Genomic DNA, 19,320 nt, shown 5'->3' with positions numbered 1-19,320 from the left:
ATTGTACCATCTTCAGGCTGAGCTTTTATGTTTAAATTTTACCTGCAGAGGCCCAGGGTGAAACAGGCAGAATTTTGAGTGATTTTTGGGTGGATGTGGAGGCTCTGCCATGGAGAGATCCTGGACAAAGCCACCCCTGCCCAGCCCTGATAAATGCTGCAAATCAGCTCTGCCAAGGCAGCCTGTGTGAAATTGCTGCTTTCTCCTGCAGCAAACACAGAAAATAGAAAAAAAACCAACCCAAAAACCTCTAAATGCAAGAAAGAGAAGCTCACAGATTAATTGGGAAGGAAAAATGCAACATGCACTAAATACAGGCTGCTAACGAAGTCATTATCTCACTCCCTGTTTTAAGATATCTGGCCCATTTGTACTTTTGTCTGTATAATTAATACCCTCAGACATCTTTTTCCAACTGACTTAGCACTTCTTTTCCTGAGGAAACAGCGTGATGATACTTGTGCTAAATAGTGCTTATCAAGAATTAGCATCCAAGTGGTTCATCTCTTTAATGTGCCCTATTTTTAACGGGACAGATCAGGTTTCTCTGGGAGAACTGACTGAAGAAGAGATTCCCCTCCCCACCAAAGGCAGCATCTCTTGTGTGTGGCTGAGAAAATTAAATAAAAAAATAACTCCACCAAAATAAATCAATTTACAGCGGCTGAATTTTGCTATAATTGTAACCATAGCAAGCAATCTCATCCTGCTTGGTAATTAATGGTTAATTAAACTCAACACTGTCATAGAGATGCTACTCTGAATTAGAGAAGGTTGAAGGGAGGTGCAGTTCAGCCTCACTTTGGGTAGAAACCTGAAATACTACTTGTCACTTTTCTGTCATGAATATTAAGGATGATAATAATCTCTGTACTGAGCAAAGCAGCTGCCACCAGTTAAATTCATTAACATTTCATCCAGAGTGGGCTCTTAATGGGGACTGAGAAAGCCCACAGATAAAAAACCAACAAAGACAAGTATGGATTGATGTCTCCAAAACATCCAGTCTTGCTCAGGTTTTCTTCTAAAACCCAGAAATAATTGTCAACGTGCACAGTGGAAAAAATGTGCCTTTCTCCTCCTCCTTGTTAATGGAGATCATAAATGTGTATTCATAAAGGGAGATCACAAAAGTGGAAAATGCAGATTTTTTGATGATTGCCCGGTGGCTCTTCTATCAAGTGCTGCTTTTAAACCTGCAGTACCCATCCAGGAGCCTTGCCTAAAACTGGGACACCCACTTTTCCAGGAATAGTGTGAGGCCATGAGCAAATCCAGAGCTGGTTCTTAGGTATTCATACTTTAAATAAAAACCTAAATAAAACAGAGTGGGCTGGCGGAGAACAACTGACATTTCATGTAAAGAGAAGAACTTCAGGCAGGATTTTAAGGAATTCAGAGAGAGGATGACAAAGCTGAAACTTTTTCCATGAGCTTTGTGCAGGTCAAGAGTTGCAAGCCATATGCAGTTGTGGATTTATAGCTTCTCGTGGTACCAGCAGATAAACTCAATCATGGGAATGACTAAATAAATGTTTCTGCCCCTAGGACAAAGCTGAATGATTCGTGCATGAGTCCAGTCAGTTCCTTTACAAGTGAGTCACAGCTCCCTTTTTCCTGAATTCCCAAATGTGGATCATAACACAATTTACTAATCACAGCAACCATTTCTTGCCAATCTTTTAGTCCTGCAGGCAGCTCAGATGAGCAGAAATCTCCCACCCTCGTGCCAAAAGCTGCTTTTAGGAGACACTGCAAGACTCCAGTGGTCTCACCCGGTATCCAGAGAAATGAAGGAAAAGGGGACTGTTGTTAATTCAAACACATCATAAAGTTCCTGTCTTCTCACAGCAAAGCATTCTTAAATTGCTCCAAAATCCTCATTGCCTCCTGGAGGAGTTTCTGATGCAGATTTTCTGATTTGCCTGGTTTACAATGAATAACACAGGATCCTGCACTCCCAGCCAAGGAACTTTCTGCCCAGTACCCTCCTGCACCCCTCTATCCCAGTTTAAAAGATTTACCTGTAACTGAAACTAGTCCTTCTTCCCATTTTTGGATTTGTACTCTTCACATGCAGAACCCAAAGCTGCCTCCAAGACCGCTCAGCTTTCACTGAAGAGTTATGAGGAGATTTTATTAAAATTCACTGAACGCTTCCTTTCTGGAGCTGCTTGTGACTCACAGGTACAACTGACTCCAAAACAAATCCTGCTTTCCAGGCAATTTTCAGTCTCTAGTTTTCATCACTGAAAGGGCATTCAGAGATGAGACTTTTCTCTGTTCTGTAAGTACTCCCCTGCCCCGTGAAGATTTCTTTTCATATTCCTCCTGAGCCCAGTGCCTGAGCCCTGAAAAATGGCAACATAATGAACCCTGCAGAGTCCAGGCGATGTGCAAGGAGCAGCTGATGGATATCCTTGTCTTGAGCAAGAAGAAAAATGAACCAGTGTTGCATGAGATTTGATTCCTCTCTATTTATTAACACATTTTCTCCTACTAACAAAAAATGTACCATCATCCTAATACTGCTTCTTGTGTCTGCAGTAGGTTCTCCAGGTTCAGGGTCACCTGGAAATCTCACAGAAGCAATTCTATTTTAGTTTTAATGGAGATTATCTTTACAAAAAAAAACCCATCTTAAAATATAGGCACTACTGGGCAGGACACAGCTGCTTAATGAAACAAAAATCTTACCACAGGAGGGATTAAATAATCTGGAAAAGGCTCCAGGCTGTTACGTTTCTAAATCTTATATAAATATATAGGATTTAGTTAATACTTTTGGATGCATGCAGATGGCCGTTATTGAAAAATTATTGATTTTTTGCAACACTTTGCACTGCCTGTTTCTTCATGGTAAAGTGAATTTAATGACTGAAGTGGGAAGGAAGGTTTTAGTTGTCACCAGGGCTGGCATTGCTGAAGGCACAGCTCTTCCTGTAATGACTGCAGGAACCCTGCAGATTCTGGGAATGTCAGAAGGAAGATATTAGTGAAGCAAACCGTGAGATTCCTGTTTTTTGAGATGTTAAAAACGTCTCCCACGTGGAAACAATTATTTGGGATTATTTGGTACTAAAAGTCAGTCAAACAGCCAGAATATTCATTTATGTTCCCTTTTAAAATCAGCTGCAATTATTATGAAATGAATGCTAACAGACACTACCACTGACCTAGAAAATCAAAATAAAATTATCAGAGTGTGAATGGTGGGGTCTTGTAAGGAAGCAATTTTGATGAGACTCTTGGAATGTGTCAAAATTCCACATTTTGTGTCCCCAGCCTGGCTGGGTGCAGGCTCCTGCCCCAGCTGCATGAAAAAACATTAACAGGCAGTGCCAGGAGATGGCTCAGCATTCCCACATTCAGAAATAATCTGGAAATGTCCAGTGGGGAGCACAGAGCTCCTGGGGAGGTCACTGCTGGAGAGCCTCCTGTGCGCTCTGCAGGCATCTCTGCCAGCTTCCCTCTGCTTTTAAATAACTGAAGCACCACTGAAGAATAAAAGCAGATTTTCTGATCCTTGCAGCTTAGGGAAATACAGTTAAAACCCCCTTGAAAATTCTAGGCTGTGCCTATATGTGTTTTAATCAGATTTATGTAACAGGGGCTGTATTAGCTGCCAGGAGTCACCACCATCCTGTCTCTGCATGAGTGTCAGGAGGGCAGATCCTCCTTGTCAGCTGCTGTCACATCCAACTTCCAGTGCCTGAGAGGTCACAGTTTAAAGTCCCCAAATCGTGGCAGCATTTTATATATCAGTGCACCAGATGGGGTTATTTTTCTCCCAAAGGTTATTGTTCATTCACTATAAAAGTAATCCCAAAAATAAAGTTAAAAAAGAACTGTGATTCAACCACCTACGAGCTCACTCAGAAGAGCCCTAAATTATAAGATGGGTCAAGGAGTAAATGTAAGAGTGAAAAAAGTTTTAGCACACATCAGGAGAAAGAAAATTCAGTGTAAAAGCAGAGATTAAGAATAGCAAAAAGCACTTTACTATGCTTAAGAGCAAATCCCCCACGTCAATCCAACCTGTGAAAGGGTCACAAACTCAGAGATTTCAGAAATATGCATTTCAAGAGTGTTTCTATAAAAAGAAAACTACCACATTTCTGTGCTGCAAGTGCCATAAATTATTAATATTCAATGCAACTCTCAAACAAGTAACTCAACCATTGAAAATAAACCACTGATGTTTAAGAATTACAGCACAAATGAGCATTGAACAGGGCAGACTGAGTTGCCCTGGAGAAGATGGTGAGGTTGTGGCAGAGGATATAAATCCAAAATTCCAACTCCTCTGTGAAGAAGTGTTGCAGAGTCTCTGGAGTTCCCACAGAAAAACCTGTGTGTCCACACTGATGACCTGGCTGAAGATCTGACTTTATTAATTGGAATTAAAAGTGTTTATACACAGGACTGAATAATTCCCACCATAAATTCCATTCAGAACCTGCCAAATCAGAGATTGTGGATAATCTGAGGGAACCACTGGGCAGCTCCTTCCTACAATTCACCGGGAATTAAAAACCAGCCCTATATCCAACATTTTATCAGGAAAACACTCAGTGAGGCTTCTCGGAAACAAAAGGCACCACAAAACCTCCCAGAGAAGCAGGCAGAAAATTAAAACTGGGCCGTTTTAATAATAATAATTTATAATAATAAATTTAATAATAATTTAAATTTAATAATAATAAACCATCTCCCCTGAAGGACCATGTCCTGCAGCCCTGGTGGGGCTGCCATGGTGGGGATGCCCTGGATCTGCAATTTGCCAACACCAGGGCCAGGTCTCCATTCAGCAGCACAAATGTTCTGCATTCAATCAAGGCTGGCTGGGAAAGAACCAGCAGGAATTAATTAACAACCAAAACAGGAGCAGAGCAGAAATATTGAGGAGTTCAGCTGAAGGAGTTCGACACCTACGGAGCAATTCCTTTGAACAACGTTCAGACAAAGGCTCAAACCAAACAGTCAATCACTGGTTATTATATTTGCTCCTAAATCTCCTGGACATTTAATTCACCTCCTTTCTCAAAGCTAAAGGCAGTGATGTTGTGCCTGGGAGCTCTGAGGACTGCATATTCCAACAAAGGTTTTGTCAATAAATATTTCAGAAGCTGTGGCATTCTAGGAGAATATTTTTGCATTTTGTAATATGTCCATGAACTGGCAATTGCTAATTTCCTTTTCACTTAAACGTACACAAAAGGCACCTGAAATGTCTTTTTGGGTTAGTCCATATGGTATATTTTATGTAAAAACAAAAAAGCAGCTTGCTTTCTGGACAATTGTCATTTTTATTTAAAGAAAGCTTGGAAGTGCTGACAAGCCTCAAGCACAACAACAGCACTGTAATTGTTTTATACATAACAGTTCTAGCAAGCATTCTTCTTGTTGTCCAGAAACCAACTTAATTGGGAGATGGAAATGTTTTATTTATACACACAACAGAAATGCCAATTGCCAAGTAGACTCACACCAAAAAGACCCTATGGAGAAAACCTACAAAATATCTGTTACAATTTTACCATGTTCACCCCTCAGACAAGACCCTTTCAAATAAAACTAAAAGAATCCTTGTTTGTATAATCACTTTACAGTGCCTTGGTTCCACAACGACTTGTGATAAACGCTTTTGTCCCTAAAAGGATTAAACCCCAACTGAATCATCAGGAAATAAGCACATGTTATTTGTCAAATTATGTGTATTATTGCAGAAGGTTTAAGCCGTATTTAAGAGCCTTGCTGCAAAGCGGCCCAGAATAAAGCAAATATTAAATTTTGTCACTCGGATGATTTTTAAATTAATTCCCTCTCATGGTACAATTACTTTTAGAAGCTGCATCACCATCTCTGAAACGCCTCATTACTAAGTGAAACCACCTTCTGTTAATGACAGCACCTTGGACAAATTTCCCCCTCCCACGTTGACAGGAAGCTCTTTGAAAAGTTAAGCCACAATTAAGCATCACTTGGGATCTATTCTGATCCTAACTAAATTTCATCAAACTTCTTTTCAATGCATTTTACAGGGTTTGACAGGAGAATCTGGAGGTATTTGGATTTAGAGAGAACAAAGCCACGGAGGAAATGTCAGCAGGGCAGTTTGCTGGGTCTGGAAGCACTGAAAATTCAGTGATTGTTTGATTTTCTCTATGCAAAGGAGATGTTCTAAGAAACCTCCAACTTTGTCCTGCTCTGACTTTGCCCCTGAGTTCAATTCCATTTTGCAACACACAACAGGCTGCAATAAAAGCACTGTACCCTTTTCTGGTTTCATGGAGTATTTTCTGGAATTTCAGGCTTGGGATGGGTCCGTGGGGGTGTGGGTGTGCACAAACACAGATTATTCACAAATCCCAGATAAACCCTTCCAAGGAAAGGAACTGCCACCCTCTCCTTCCTTCCTTTCTCTGCCTCCTCCCCATCTTGGTAACCTTAAGCTTATAGAATGTGAGAACTATCTTCTTTTTATTATTATTTAAAACTCACTGGGAGTAATATTTGGGATTGAATCCCAGCTGCCTTTGTTTATTCAATACTCTGAAATACAGGAAACAACTCCTCAGCTGATGAAGGTTTAGTGTATCTCTCATGCTCTGAAGATGATGGGTAACTTCCTGAACAGCAACTCATCCTGCTGGGCTGTTTTTGACAAGGAAAACTCACAATACAGTGATTTTCCACCTAATATTTCCAAGTTTTGAAAGCTGTTACCATAGATTTCGTTTTTTCTACTTATTTTTCTGAACACAACTTCATAGAGTTTCTTGATCCAAAGCCACGTTGTAAGAAATCCTCTCACTCTTGGAAGGAAATTCTCCATCAGCAGCTTTAATGCACAAAGATCTGACCAAGGTACACAAACTCAAATAATTTCTCAAACCTGAAACACTCCAAAATGAGGTGTTTACCTGTAACTTCCAGTTTGTCACCAGTGACTTCAGCTTTCAGATAAATCCTTCCTCTCTTCTCTGTGTGGTCCATGCCACAGAGGCTCGGGACGTTGATCACACATTGCTTGTGAACATTCATATCACAGGCTGTGGACAGAAAAATGGTTCAGACACTCATGAGAAGCAAAAAATTTAGTGAAAATTAATTGAAAGTGAAAATTAAGACTAAATGCCTAATTATTGGCAAGACTTTCAGATTATAGCTGTCTGGTTTTCAACCAAACGCCACGGCTGGTTTCCATCTTGCAATAATTTCTGTAGAGAGTGGATAAAAAACAAAATAAAATAATCTACTTCAGAAAGCTAAACATATCATTAATGAAGTGGAAGAAGAAAAATTGAAAATGGAATAAAGACTTGCTGGGAATATGACTAAGAAAACAGAGCATTCACGTCAGCAATGAAGGGAGGAAGGTTTAATTGATTATTAGGTTTTGCTAGTGGGAGTCTTTCAAGACAAATTAAACACAAGGAAAATACTAGACCTTGACTACAAACTGAACTGAAATTCCAGTCTTTGAGACTGTATTCACCCAGACAGACCAAAAAGAGACTTTCTCAAAATTGCCATGACAAAGGCTCTTCAGCCACATCAAGCTGAATACACCATGTTCTCAGCAGAAGAGGTGATTTTCATTGGTAAGTTATTACAGCACTGAAATATCCACTTGAAATATATCTGGACTATAAATAGCTGCCATTTGAAATGGTATTTTCGAAGTAAGAAGCTGTTATCCAGTGCTTCCCCTTCCTTTCCAGAACAGCAGAACTTCACTCACTGTCGCATTTCATGCCCTGGTGCAGGAGCCCGTAGAGCAGAGACCCGCAGTGGTCACAGAACGTGGGGCTCCCATAGGTGTGGATTTTGAACTTGTGCTTGCTTCTGGGATCCTGCAGGCAAAAACAGACACATTCTAAGTCATTAAAGATAAATTGATACACCTTTAATTTATTACTTTAAATAACAAAAGCTTTCCAGCTCTGCAAATTATGCTGCAGGAAAATGCATTTCAGTGTGGAGTTTCTTTGCTGCTTTGCAGTGGAACCTGCATTGGCACAGGCACATTGCCCTCAGTTCCCAATTCTCCTTTTTATGGTGCTGTAAGAAAAAAATGTGTCAGCTCAGGCTTGTTCCCATGACTTATGGACACTAAAATTCATTTACTGACAGCTCACATACATAAAGTTTAATGGCAGTGTTCAGCCTGTGGCTGAAGACTCACAGACTAATTACAGAGTGTTATTGTCACTGTTCTGAAATGTGACACAAAATACAGGAGGAGAATTGGGAAGAAACTGTTCATGGGCTAATCTGGAACACAGTCCAACGACTGTAAAATCAGGATTTTACAGATGGGATCATCTTGAAATGCTGCAACTTTATAATCTCTATTGTTGTAAATGAAAGGGAACGAATTCTAACTTGGCACATGGTAAATATTTTACAGCGACTGCTGTTCTCATCTGATTTTTGAGCAGAGAAACTTCAGAGTGAGGATATTTTAAAGCCATCAGCAGCTTGGAAATGTTTCCTAATTTAGGCCCAGTGAAAGGGAATACACCCAAATCCCTTAAACACTTGACACATCCAAAGACATCTGCTGTTTCTGCAGCAGTAAGGGTCCCCTCTGGAAAACCAGGGACATTTCCTTCAGAGGAAGAAATCACATCTTCCATATGTTCACCCATTCCAGGCTCATTCCAGATGTGCAATGCCAAAACAAACACGGTGATGGCCCTGCCTTCCCTTCTGTCTACATTTTGTATTATACCTTTATATTGGGTAAGAACTGTTAAATTGTCTTATACTGTTTTTAAAATTTACCTGCCAATCAAAGCTTTCCAAAAAATCAAAAGGGAAGCCCAGCATGTTACTCAAAATGGAAAACCTGCTGACTCTTTCCTCAAAATGAAAAGATCTCTTTAATGTAAGTGCTTTCTGAAGAAATTTGGGAGCTTTGATTAGTAATTCTCACAAAAATACGACTATGAGAAGGCAAAACTTTGCCTTCAAATTTTACTGTTTTGCCACATTACCCTTTGTGAAGGTTTTTAGTGTTTTGGTAGCTTTCTTCATGAGAATTCATTTTGGTATTGAGTCTAAGTTTTGCAGTGAATCTATAACCACTACTTTGCACTGTATGGAACAAAATCATAAAGCACCCAGGAAAACAAGTGAAGACTTTACATTACAAATTCAAATCGAAACTATTTCACTAATTCTGCTGGTGGTACAGCCTGAGCCATGAAATGCAAACTGCTACCAACTGTATTTATTTTGTAAACACAGTGAACCTAAGTGGAGTGACAGCCAGGGCTCCAGAGAACATCTGTTTCATTATTTATTCAAGGCACAGCAACGGGCCTGGTGGCTCAGGGTCATGGGAACGTGGCTGTGCAGAAGGGTTCTCTGGTGGCTCGGTGACTCTGTGCCTTCCAAACAATTTAAACCACAGTTGGGAAGTTAATTCTTCCCTGAATTGTTTTGTTTAGATGACAGAAGGGGACTTGGTGCCTTATAAAGATCTGCTCTTAAACATGACTCTAGTGAGACATCTGTGGCCGAGAAGGACAAAAGCCACAGCTCCTAAGAATGACACTGAATAAACAGATTTAAAGTTGTGTTTGACATCTGGCATAAGTGGTATTTATGAATATAAAGTAATGGTATAGAAGAAAAAGAAAGGTATATATATGGGAAATGATTACAGTCCCTGTCTACTACATACATTGAACCTGCATATTATACTGCATATTAACCCATAAAAAATATATATATAGGAAATGATTACAGTCCATGTCTACTACATACATTGAACCTGCATATTATACTGCATATTAACCCATTAAAAAAAATATATATATAGGGAATAATTACAGTCCATATCTACTACATACATTGAACTGGCATATCATACTGCATATTAACCCATAAATATATATATATATATATATGGGAAATGATTACAGTCCATATCTACTACATACATTGAACTGGCATATCATACTGCATATTAACCCATAAATATATATATATATATGGGAAATGATTACAGTCCATGTCTACTACATACATTGAACCTGCATATTATACTGCATATTAACCCATAAATATATATATATATATATATGGGAAATGATTACAGTCCATATCTACTACATACATTGAACCTGCATATTATACTGCATATTAACCTATAAATATATATATGTATGGGAAATTATTATATCTGTGTCTACTAAATACATTGAACCTGCATATTAACCCATAAATATATATATATGGGAAATTATTACAGTCCATGTCTATTAAATACATTGAACCTGCATATTATACTGCATATTAACCCATAATATATATATATTTATGTATGGGAAATGATTACAGTCCATGTCTACTAAATACATTGAACCTGCATATAATACTGAAATTATGGAGCACTGCCAAATAACATCATACCAAACAATGGAATGTGCATGTAATTAAGTTAAGCAGGGGTGTGTGTAGCTTAAAAATGTTGTGACATGTAAGGACAACTGCTCTGCACTCACTGAAAACCACAAGTGAGGGCTCATGTCTGACTGCAAAGCTCTGTGTGGGTACAAAATCCCAGGAAAAGCATTCTTAGAAAATAACTAAAACCAGCCACATGAATAAATAATTAAATCAAGCTGGATCAAACTTTGCAGCTGGCCCTGCAGGACTCAATGTATATAATTTAAATCAGTGTTTGCTTTCTGTACTGAATCTTGGTTTCCTTGTGTGAAAATTCCTCCTGTGAGGCCTTTCAAATCAACAGTTGGAAATGAATTAGATTTTGTAAGGAGAAGCCAGTATGTTCTGACTATTATTAGCTATTATTCTATATGCACACACAAAGTCATTCATAACAAGAAAGGACAATGGAAAATGTACCAAAACTACTCCTGAACTAGAAACTTTGTAGGAAATCTCTAAGATCCCTTTAATACAATGTCCTGAGAAACATTTAAAGCCTGCCACATAAGAGAGGACACTCCTCATCAGTGTTTTATCCTATTTTCTGCTTCAATCCCATGCTTTTGGGGTTTTTTTTTTTGGTAAATGGAAGTGTAAAGGTATTATTATTTATGAAGCTATTCCAAGACCATCTAGAGAAAGCCAAGAGGTCACTATCCACCCATCACAGATGACAAAAGTTTTCATTTTATTCCCATACTTACAAGGATTTCTCATGCACTTAGAACAACCCTTGGATCTATACCTTGCACTTTAATTATAAGCAATCATATTAATAATAATTACTACATTGCCAGCTGTAATTACCTACATTAACAGCAATTATTTTATCAGTTGTTAATACAGGTTCATACTTCCCACTGTTAAATATGCATTAATAAACTTATGTGCATCATAGAGGAAATCACGTTGTCTTCAGCATTTTTTGGCTAAAGAAAAACTATGGAGCTAAAGGAAAGCTCCTGTAAATTTTCTTCAAATATCCCCTTTTCATCAATGTAAACTTTCAATAATTCCCAAAGCAGAGCTGGCAGCCCCATTTTGTAGTAAACACAGGGAGCCAAGCCAGGATCTGACAGATGAACTGCCAAATAATGGCTGCTATTTGCAAGAGAACTGAACTTTGCATTAAACTTGGCATAGATTAATTGTGAAATTCTAAAGGGAAAACCTACTTCTGTTTCCAAAATCCATCAAAGTTATGAGGGGGGAAAGTGGCAATGAGAAAGCAATGGAGAGGCACTTGTTCAGCAGTGATGGATGATGTGCTCCATTAAAATTTGTGTTATTTTTGTGCTAAAAAGGGAATTCTCTGCTAAAACAGCCCTCCATTTTTGTAATGCCTTACAGTGTAATTAAATGAGATAAAAACTTCTGGGTAATTGATATCACAGACATTTAGATATTTTTCTTTGAAAAACCTTTGAATTGGCAAAAATGTAGCTCTGCATTTGCATGCTTTCTAATAGACTGAGGTTTCAGAGCCTGCAATGACACACATGGGTGTAGCATCCCTATAAAAATGAACCAGGCATCCCCACCCCACACTGCAAAAATCAGAATATTATTCATCAGTCTCCAAGCTGAGATGTGATTACAGAGAGGAGCAGCCACAGAGGGAGGGACCCACCAGGAGAGGGTTGTACACACTGGCACCAGGTGGAACTACAGAAAAAAAACCCCTGAAGTGGAGCAGAAACAAAATAAATAAATATTTTGCAGAAATGACTTGGCCTGGATGTGCTCAGAGGGAAGCCAGGAATCCTGCTGCACTCCAGCAGAGGGAACCAGAACACAGAGGCATCTCCCCAAACCCCACACGTTTTTCCAGCTATCTGCTGCCACTGAGCTACAACCAGCCCCTGCCACCATCCCTGCCTTCCCCCTTTGTTTAGCACAAATGAACCCATTTCCTTTATTGAACAGCGATGGAAAGCACCCCCCTGTGAGGAATCATTCCATAATTTCTGTGGCTCTTAGGCGGGGGTGTGCAATAATTGAAAGTGCATGGTTAACCAGCAGCACACGTCAAACTGTGCCTTAACACAGCACAAAACAGCTTACGAGCATTAGAGCTCGGAATTCTTGCTAAAAGCTCCCCTTTGATCAGAATTTTATTCCCCCTGATAGCAACACTGAACCTGCTATCATTTTGCAGGCATTAAATCACCACATTGCCTTTAATTTTAAAACATACAAACCCCACTCGGTGCGACGGTGCAGCAGTGGAGGTTTTATATGAGATTTTCACTTGGGAGGTGTTTTCATGGGATGCAGCTTGACTGTGTGAGCAGGAGAGGGGCGGCTCTGCCCCTCTGCCCCCAGGTCAGAGCCCCCAGCCCCGGGGCACAGCAGGGACCTGCAGCTGCTGGAGAGAGCCCAGAGGAGGCCACGGAGATGCTCCAAGGGCTGCAGCCCCTCTGGAGCCAGCCTGGGAGAGCTGGGGGTGCTCAGCTGGAGGAGAAAAGGCTCCAGAGAGAGCTCAGAGCCCCTGCCAGAGCCTGAAGGGGCTCCAGGAGAGCTGGAGAGGGACTGGGGACAAGGGATGGAGGGACAGCACACAGGGAATGGGTTCCACTGATGGGTGGGATTTTGGGAAGGAATTCCTGGCTGGGAGGGTGGGCAGGCCCTGGCACAGGTGCCCAGAGCAGTTTTGGCTGCCCCTGGATCCCTGGCAGTGCCCAAGGCCAGGCTGGACAGGGCTGGAGCAGCCTGGGACAGGGGAAGGTGTCCCTGCCATGGCAGGGGTGGATTGGGATGGGCTTTGAGGTCTCTTCTAACCCAAACCAGTCTGTGACTCTGTGACCTGTCAGTGCCAGAGCCTGGTGATGAAGGTGTGAGGAAAAAGGACCATTTTCAGTCATTAAACCAACACATGAACATTAACAAGGTGTTGGGCAGGAGATAAGATTAACTTACTAAAAACTGCCTATGGTTGGTGAAAGGATTTTTTTACCCTATCTGAACTGCTATTTTTGTGATCATTAAGAAGCAGCAAATGCAAAAGTGCAAGTGTAAAAACATTTTTTGAGAAACAGAATTGTATTTTCCATTATAAAAAAACCTTAAAGGAGTTCTGCAGATGAGCTGTGAGGTCCTCAGGTTGTATCAGAGCCTACTACAACAAAGAACAATTTTATGTAAAGAAATGCAAATGTACCCCATTTTCCATTTTGTATTTCCATAACAGAACCACAAGATTACTCCTGATCCTCAGTCAAACTTACATATATATGTGTAGTTACTTATTTAAAAGGTGTACAGGGAAAAAAACCCTTAAAATTTTCAAATTACTTCACTTAGACAAAAGAAAAAAGTAACTCCTGAATGTCAGTAACACAAATTGTGATATGTTTGTGTTTCTACTGAAAACAGGGGTGGCAATATATTCCGTTTATGCAAAACAATTTACAAATTATTACAAGAGATACGAGGTCACTGTTCCTCTTCAGCAAGGGAAAAGCCCCGAAGGACTGGCAGGTGTTTTCCTCATTTTAATGCACAGCCTTTAATTATTCCCTGCTCTGACAGCACCACTTAATCCTGCATCTTTCTTTGTCCTCCCTCCAAACATCTTCAGGATCTGATGCAACACATCGATGAAACCACTGCAATTTGCACTGCACACATTTCCCTTAAAACAGCTTTAACTTCCCCCAGCGAATACCAACTTAATAAAACATATTTGAGAATATATTTGAGCGTGGTTTGCTCTGTACAGAGCCAAATCTTACACTCAGCCCACGCTGTCCTCAGGCAAATTTCCCTCTCTGTTCTGAAGGTCTCCAGCTTTTCTAAACACCTTCCCAGCAGTGACTACAACATCCAGGACCCCGCTCAGATACCACACCTGCTTGAGACACTTTCTTCTGTTTGCTATTTATTTGTGCACTGAGAAAACGAAAATATTGATTGGGGATTTGCTCTGCCTCTTAATTTAAGAAAACAGCTTCAGCTTTGAAGCTGCAAGAGCCAAGGAGCCAGATGCTTCTACTGGAAATAACTTGCAGGGCTTAAAATACGGCTTCTGTCACCAGAGCTCAGGAGCAAGGAAGAGGGAAATGTCCTTGTTAACTGGGCACCAGCTTTGTGCTTCCCTGCCTGAGGGAGCAAAGAGGATCTGAGACTCTTGGGAATGATTAAGATCACACAAATTTTTAATATAAAATGTACAAATGCTTAAAGCTCGTTTGGTATTTTTCCTCTCAGAGCTGCAGTGCAGAGAAGTTTTACTGCTTTCAGAAAAGTGCAATAAAATCTCAGATTTCAAAATCAGACTTCTACTGCCGCAAAATCAAAAATATCTCAGAAGGGCTGAGGCTGGCTGGGATCTCTGGGAATGCTGAGGCCAAACTGGGCTCAAAGGGAGATAAATCAGCAGGGTTTGGTTCCTCCCCAGCTGCAAGACACTCCAGAGCTCCAAATCCCCCTGCCAAACACCCAAATAAATCTCCAGGCTGACACATCAGGAGCTCCCTCCTGCAGTGGAGCACAGGAATGGCATGAGTGTGCTTCCCTAGGTGGTGAGAAATTACACCCAGGCTCCTTCCAGGAATCTACCTCCAGGCACAATGGGAAGTTTGGAGTGACTCAAAGGAGTAACTTGGAGAAAGAATTCATTCACTCAATCCATTGACACCTGCAGGATGGGAACCCTGAACACACTGGGAGGTGTTCACAGCATAAACAGAGTTGTATTCAACTCTGCAGTAACAGTGTAAGGTACTGGTGGGGTAGGGAAATAAAGACTAAGCAAAATTAGCAAAAATTTAACCTTTGCAAACCCTGCTGTGCCTCTGCCAGACCTGCACCAGCAGCTGAAAGCAGCTGCAGCACAGCAAGTTCAAAATCCAGCTCATTCCTCCCTGGCTTCGAGGGCTGGGATGACATTCAGAAATGAAGAATGATTCTCAAGTGCTGCAGAAGAAAAGTCTTGTATGATTACAAATGACACCCCAGCCAAAAATGACAACAAAAATCTCTTTTCCTGTTGTGCTACTAAGCCCACTTTTATTCTTTTCTACTCTAAGGAGAATTAAGAAAGTACACAAACAGAAAAAAATCTGTCTTTAAAGAAAATTGAAATTTTTCAATCAACTGTCTCTTCTCTGTAATTGTCTAAAGGAACACAGTTCAAAATGATCCAAAGGCAGATTTTTCAGTCCCCTCCTGGAATTCACAGTAAATTATTATTTTTAATTAAAAGAAACAGGTGGTCATTGAATCAACTGATTTTGATTGCTGCCTTTTGTTCATGTTCCTCTTGTATAGAATAGAACTGATTGAGTTGGCAAAGGGAGAAAGAAGATCTGCATGACTGTACTCCCAGGGATTTGTAATTTCCTAATTACTAGAAAGGCACATAAGTCCGGAAGGGACTTGGTGTTTACCGGGTATTTTTTCTTCATTCTTTTTTAATGAAGAAACTGCAGTATAATTACAGAAAGTGCACAAACAAAAGATCCTGTTAGAAAATGATCACAACTATGAGAAATGGAGAGAGATTTTGTTTCAGATAGCACTCACGATCATGTTACTGTGTACAAATCATTTCAGCAAAGATGAAATCCAGGGATCAGGATTTAAAAGCACTGCTAGAAAGCCTGAGACAATCTGTGTATGTCTTGCTTAAACCTCCTCATTTATTAGCTTTATAATTTTTAATTTGTTCATTAATTTGTTGAACAAATACACTTGTTAACACTTTACACCTTGAATACATATTACAAAATACAGGTTAAAATGATCAGAAGCAAGAAAAAATTTAATAAATTGCTGTATAGAAGAGTATTGCTATTTCTTCATAGCTACAATATGGTGAACTGCCCAATATTCCAAATTACAGTGGAGTTTCTATGCTTTCCAATGAATCTGCAATGGGGTTGGGTGCAGTGATAAAGGACTTAATTGTGTGACATCAGGTTGCACGAGAATTATTCTACATTAATATACCTCTGTACAATAATTTCTCCTCACTTCTTAAATATTTCAATATGTCTGAGTACAAGAACTTCCTATCAGTTGTTAAATATTTCATTACCGGCCAACTTGCTCATGATAGAGATGGCACAACTTTATTTTTCCTCACTATCCTCAGCCAGAGCTCATACCATGTGTCTGACATTCCCTTAAACAGAAAATGAAAGGAGGTAAAGGCTGAATTTCAGTATCACCTGAAATGCAGAAGTGGTGACTGAGGGCAGAGGCATCAGGACAAACAATTCAACATGAGCTGGAGGGAGCAGGTTCCTACAGGGAATTGTATGAACATTGATCCAAGAATTCAGGGGGAAATGGGACTGGCTCCAGGCACCCTTTAGGAAGCAATCACAGCCCTAAATGAAGTTCACTGTTGGCAAATTAAAGCCTCAGAAAGTCTCTGTGACCCCAGACTTCCTGACCGCAGCCAACGGCAAAACCGAAAGAAACACCAGCTTTTATTGGTAAAGCCAAACCTGCCCTCAGCTACTCCTCTCCAAGGTGGTTTGAATGAAGGTTTTTACAACTATTAAGTGATAGATTCGAGCCCAGAATCCTGAGCTGATTTGCCAAAACAAACCCAGAGCACAGCGGGAGCGGCGCTGTGAGCGCGGATAAGGAATGCAGCTCGCTGAGCTGCTGCCTTCGCCTCTGAGCTCATTCAATATGCAAGGCCCTGAATAATAACTGGTTTACATTTCCCACTCCTCCTCCGTTTTCCCCTCTGAAATGGTGAAGAACCCACCAATTTATAAAGGCACACCTTACTTGTTCTCACGAAACCCTTACCCACCTATTTACATCGCTCCTTCTCTTCCCACCTCCCACAGCAGCAGCTGCACACTCCAGCGGATTTCCAAGGAAAGGCTTTTTTATGTCTGCAGCATCCCTTACACACCAACATGTGGTCCAAAAGCTGAAGCCAACCCCACTAACTCTGCACTGATTTGTTTGTGGGAACTGAGTGCTGCAGGAGGGGGTTCCCTGCACTGTCAGAAGGAAATCCAAGAAGTTGGAACATCCTGTGAGACTCCCCAGAGCTCTGCAGCTCTCCTTTATCTTTATTTCAAGTTAAAACTGGCACGTGCATTGTAATTTTTCTGCACACACTCCACTGGAATCCTGCATTGATGTTTCAGCAGGTATCCACACACAAGCTAATAAATACATTTTAGAATTTTCTTGCCCTTATAAAATGACCCATCTGTTTATTCTGGTCCAATGGCAAAACAGTGCTGAACTGAGAAAAATAAAAAGGCAGAAACAGTGAGTTTTGAAAAGTCTGAGGATTTTTTGGTTCAGAATCAGTCAGAATTTCACAACTCAACAGTTCCCTCACACAAGAACCTGTGGGGTGGTCTGCTGCTTTCCACTTGACAAACTTTATTAGACAGACATGAATCTGAAACACCCGAGCAAATTGCCTTCAAAGTTACTCACTGAATAATTCATTTTTTGCCTGCTATTTTATACATTGGTTAAGCACCAAAATAAAGGCAGGAGGGAGGGTAAAATATGCATAATTTAAACCCTCATGTCTCTGTTCTGCAGCTCAGCTCTGTCTTTGCAGGGGTATGAACCCATAAACCACGCAGACATTTGGCCACACAGGCAGAATTTTGTCCTCTAGAGACAAAAACTCCACGAATGATCTCTACCTACAAATCCCATCAATGATTGAAGTGTTTGATTCAAATATGTTTCTCTCTGAATCTACAGCTCAGTGTGGAAAACGCTGCTCTCAATAAATCATAGCCATGATCACACCATGAGAGATGCTCAGGCAGAGTCCTTGGATGGTCTTTTACATTGTATAACCACTCAAACACTATTTATTTCTGCATGGAACAGATGTTTTTCCATATGTCTAAATAACCCTTCTTCCGAAAAGTAACTCAAGCACATTAAATTTTGCAGACCAAGGAATATAGACATCAGACTTGTTAGTATTTATAGAACATTTGGGATCTTTTCTACAGGGAAGTCAGTATTGCTCTTTGTAAAAAGTCACTAATCCTGCTCCTCTGTATAAAACACAAATAGGCAGCTAAGAGTGAACGTGCAGGATGCTCTGACATGCTTTAGCACTCAGATCCTGACCTTTCAATGGCACAGATCCCAGCCAAGCTGTCTGGCCCGTAACATTTTTCCATGCCAATGTAGCAGTTGCTATTTATTAGCCAATTAAAAATTCAGAAAACAATATTGAAACTGGAAAAAAGAGTTAAGAGTGCGCAGTAAAACCCTGAAAGAAGGATGGGCTTTTAGCACAGGCTCCTGATCTGCCAACATTTGGCAGCTCTGTTTGTGTTGTAAACCCAGAATTCGATGTCACTCTCAGGGAGAGAAGTGTTTCACCGAGATCACAGCTGAGGGCACACTCAGATTAAAAATAAGAACTGACACAAATCTGTCCCTTGAGTCGAATTTGACCCTTTTGAGGTTTTCTAATCAAAAATCTGAACACAATAAGGACTGTTTAATCACATCAGAGGAGTGCTGGGAGCCCTGCAAGAAGTATTTCCTCAGGGCAGCCATCCCAGCCATCCTCTGAAGGCTGGATGAGTCTGAACTGCTTCACAGCACCAGGAAAAGTCCTCACAGCATTTAGCAATGAATTGTAATGAAATCTATAAATATTTAATGGCTGGCAATTAACTCTGCCCTCTTCAAAGGAAAAAAAAAAAAGGAAAGGAAATACAGAAAGCCTTCACCAAACCATTTAGTAACATGGCAACTTCTTCCTCCAGCTATTTCGAGTGTGCCCATCCCAAAACCAATCCATGGACACAAATTTCAGTAATAAGCATTTTTCCTTCTCATTCTTTAATGAGAGTGTTTTTCTCAAGGCTGTTGATGGTAAAGGAGCTTCCC

The 19,320-nt window shown here is 40.4% G+C and overlaps 1 protein-coding gene across 1 annotated transcript in view; it reads right to left on the bottom strand.

Annotated features, from left to right (window-relative positions):
* PRKCA (protein kinase C alpha) overlaps positions 1-19,320 on the bottom strand; it is a 145,199-nt gene that overhangs the window by 44,588 nt on the left and 81,291 nt on the right. Inside the window, exons 4-5 of the mRNA XM_063409077.1 lie at positions 7,748-7,859; positions 6,927-7,055 (exon numbers count right to left, since the gene is read on the bottom strand). Coding sequence (XP_063265147.1) covers positions 6,927-7,055; positions 7,748-7,859 — 241 coding nt within the window. The remainder of the gene's footprint in view (positions 1-6,926; positions 7,056-7,747; positions 7,860-19,320) is intronic.

The sequence above is a fragment of the Prinia subflava genome, chromosome 12 (assembly GCF_021018805.1).
Source record: "Prinia subflava isolate CZ2003 ecotype Zambia chromosome 12, Cam_Psub_1.2, whole genome shotgun sequence".
Lineage (NCBI taxonomy): Eukaryota > Metazoa > Chordata > Aves > Passeriformes > Cisticolidae > Prinia > Prinia subflava.
The sequence above is the reverse complement of the archived record's forward strand: the minus strand, read 5'-3'. Positions and strand labels throughout refer to the sequence as shown.